The sequence below is a fragment of the Sceloporus undulatus genome, unplaced genomic scaffold, assembly GCF_019175285.1.
Source record: "Sceloporus undulatus isolate JIND9_A2432 ecotype Alabama unplaced genomic scaffold, SceUnd_v1.1 scaffold_6903, whole genome shotgun sequence".
Classification (NCBI taxonomy): domain Eukaryota; kingdom Metazoa; phylum Chordata; class Lepidosauria; order Squamata; family Phrynosomatidae; genus Sceloporus; species Sceloporus undulatus.
The window spans coordinates 1-3052 of record NW_024809822.1 but is presented as its reverse complement, the minus strand read 5'-3'; the positions used below and the strand labels follow the sequence as shown (position 1 = coordinate 3052).

General features: G+C 46.1%; 1 protein-coding gene across 1 annotated transcript; it reads left to right on the top strand.

Annotated features, from left to right (window-relative positions):
- The first annotated feature begins 1074 nt into the window (after window positions 1-1074).
- On the top strand, window positions 1075-2902 carry LOC121918251 (peregrin-like). Its single transcript, XM_042444333.1, has 2 exons — window positions 1075-1800; window positions 2028-2902. The coding sequence occupies exons 1-2, from the start codon at window positions 1661-1663 to the stop codon at window positions 2209-2211; spliced, it is 324 nt and encodes a 107-aa protein (XP_042300267.1). The 5' UTR covers window positions 1075-1660; the 3' UTR covers window positions 2212-2902.
- The last annotated feature ends 150 nt before the right edge of the window (window positions 2903-3052 follow it).

Genomic DNA, 3052 nt, shown 5'->3' with positions numbered 1-3052 from the left:
CTTCTGGACTCTTAGGACGCATGCATCATTGAAACACCATACCTCCACTGTGACTCGAAGCAGCTTTATTTTGGCTGTCTGTAACAGGCCTATGAGTCCGAGCCCAGCACTCAAACCACAATACCACACTGCCTCTCCTTATCCTACTCTTGTATGCCATTGCCCTTTACTGATTCCTTCACTAGTCCATGGCAGATTCAAGATTTCAACTCCTTCATCTTCATATCCCCAGTTGTGCAACTGTACAGTGTAACAGTATAAAAGGGCATAGCTTGTGTAAACAACACTTCTAGCACAAAGATGGTATTAATCGGAAAGTTAAATGTTACCAACATTATTACTTAGTTCTAAACACAAAATTTGGGTTTCATGGTTGTAGAATTCCAACTCTTTTGTTACACTTGGCAAAGATTTTATAACCTTTGTGAAGTTTGTGCACTTAAGAGGGATGAAAACCTGTTTTACGGATGGAAAAAGAATCCCAAATAGCTCAAGAGTTTTGCAAACCCTGTGGCCATTCACATTTCTTTTTTTAATTGAAGAGATTCACATCTCTATGCCAATTCAGAACCGATTCAGAATCAGTTCAGTGTTCCTACTACGTTTACCATGATTGAATCTCTCCATGCCATGTTAACCCTGTTGCTGTTCACATTTGCCACTGTATCTACACTATTTAAAGTGGACGTGCCTCCATTTCCAGGAACGATGCAGCACAATCTGATTCAATAGCATGGTCACACTACCAAAGATGCAGATCATTGTGGCTCTTAAAAGAATAACTGCTAAGGGGTCCGGTGCCAAATGCTCCGATTTAAGTGGGCTTTTTGCTCCCTCCCCCCCAAACTGCGCTGAGTGCAGTTGGGGCAAGTGTGAACTTCATGGAAATAAACCAGTTCCACACCGGTTTATTTCCGTAGTGTGAATTGGGCCCTTAATTCTATATCCCCAGCACAGTTGCAGGAGACAAACAACTCCAATTGTTCATACAAAAAGGCCATTTTCCTTGAAGGCCCACAGTATCAGACTAAAAAACAGAATTAAAACTATTTAATATATTACTTTAAAACAAAGATTCAAAACAGTACATTACCAGAAAAATCCTTTCTCTTTTCAACAATCAGTTCCCAAAAGCTTGTTGGAATCAGAAGGTCTTCAACCACTCCTGAAAAGACAATAAAGAAGGAACCATCTTAGAAAGGGAGTCTCAGAGTCTAGGAGCACCACAGAGAAAGCTGTCTCCCATGTTCCCACCAAATGTGCTTGTGAACGTAGTGGAATAGAGAGTGGAGTCTCCCCGGAAGATCTTATTGCTCAGGCAAGCTCATGGGAAGACACAGTCTTTCAGATAGCATAGATCTGAGCCTCATACAGCTTCATAGGTCATAACCAGCTCTTTGAATTGTTCGTATGATTTAAAGGTTAAGGCTGAAACACACTGAACTGTGCGAGGGCATCTAGTGAGCATCACAGTCAGAGTGGGACTTGAACTGAGCTGCCCAACGTTAAACAGAATGACACATCTCATTCCCCCTGCAAATACCCTGTCTGTTATCTGCTTTCTGTCTTGTCTTGCTTTTGTGTTGTTATCTGCACTGCTCTCCATATAGCTGGTGTCTGATCTTTGCCCTCCTGCTCTTGGCAGATCATTGATCCTAAGATGCCACGGGAAGGAATGTTCCACCATGGTGTCCCCATCCCTGTGCCTCCTTTGGAGGTGCTGAAGCTAGGAGAACAGATGACTCAGGAAGCACGGGAACATCTCTACCTAGTCCTCTTCTTTGACAACAAGCGTACTTGGTAAGGAATGAGCTTCATGTGGCTTTGTCCATCACTGCAGGCTGTATGAATGGAGTTGCCAAGTGAAGGCACGGCCAGACCAGTAATACCTGGCAACAAAACTGCAGAGCTAATGTAGGATTTTTGGGTGGGAGTCTGGAACGGGAGATGTCTGCTCCTTCTAGGAGAGATGGTGACCCCTTTTGAGTCTTGGTTGGTTGTTTCATTCTTATGTTCTTATTATGCAGGCAGTGGTTGCCCCGCACCAAACTTGTGCCCCTGGGTGTGAACCAGGACCTGGATAAGGAGAAAATGCTGGAAGGGCGCAAGTCCAACATCCGCAAGTCTGTCCAGATTGCCTACCACCGTGCCATGCAGCACCGCAACAAGGTGCAAGGAGAGCAGAGCAGCGACTCCAGTGAGAGTGACTGACCCTCAGAGGGGCTTCCGCCCTGGGTGCCCGCTCAGTGCAGCTGGACTGTACGGGAGAGGGGAGCAAGGAGCTCCAGCCTTGAGAAAACCTTGGCCCTTGGCCAGGTTGCGGGAGCATGTGCAGAGCACTCAGTGGTCCCTCCAGTGTGCTAGGCACACCTATAGAGCACTGTGCCCTCCACGGGGGCAAGCCTACCTCTTGTGCCAGCCTGCCCTTCCTTGTTTTAAGCCTGGAATTGCCCTGACCAGCTGCATGAGCAAGACCCAGCTGCCTGTGTTGCTCCCAAGGACAAGACCCTGCTGTCTGGGTGCTCAGGCTTTAGGCCTTTGTAAAATACTGTACAATAGTGGGAGAATGTAAATTATTTGGGCTGCTCAATACACATACCTGCACATACAGAACCTGGACCCCCCATCCTCAGTTTCCTTGCATCGTAGCAACTGATCCAGATCCATCAGCCTTTCCTTGGCCCAGCCCTACCGAAACTCTGCAGAGCAGGGCCGCTGTCTTCTCACTCGCACATTTTGATACTATAGCTTTTTGGAAACTGGCTCTGCCTGACCCTCCCCCCTCGTAGGAACCCGGCTCTTCTTTCTGCTGCAGCCGGGTGGGCATTTGTACTTGTATTTATTTTGGAGGAAGAAGATCTCTATTGATTCTTAGAAAATAAAAATGGCCTTTCAGAACCAATTGTGCCTGTTCCTCTTCTTTTATCAGAAAGGTATAAGAAGTGCATTGTTCCATGTAAATGTCTTGTGCTTATTCTGCACTGATGTCCATTCTTGGTGTGAAGACAAGCTGCTAGCTGTAAAGTTGCAAAGCCAATTCCATTATCCCTAA

What these genes read in the sequence shown, in the direction of transcription:
- LOC121918251 (XM_042444333.1), top strand. Translation starts at nt 1,661, where the DNA reads ATGCCACGGGAAGGAATGTTCCACCATGGTGTCCCCATCCCTGTGCCT. An exon ending in TTTGACAACAAGCGTACTTG is followed by an intron (nt 1,801 to 2,027) that starts GTAAGGAATGAG and finishes CTTATTATGCAG; the next exon opens with GCAGTGGTTGCCCCGCACCA.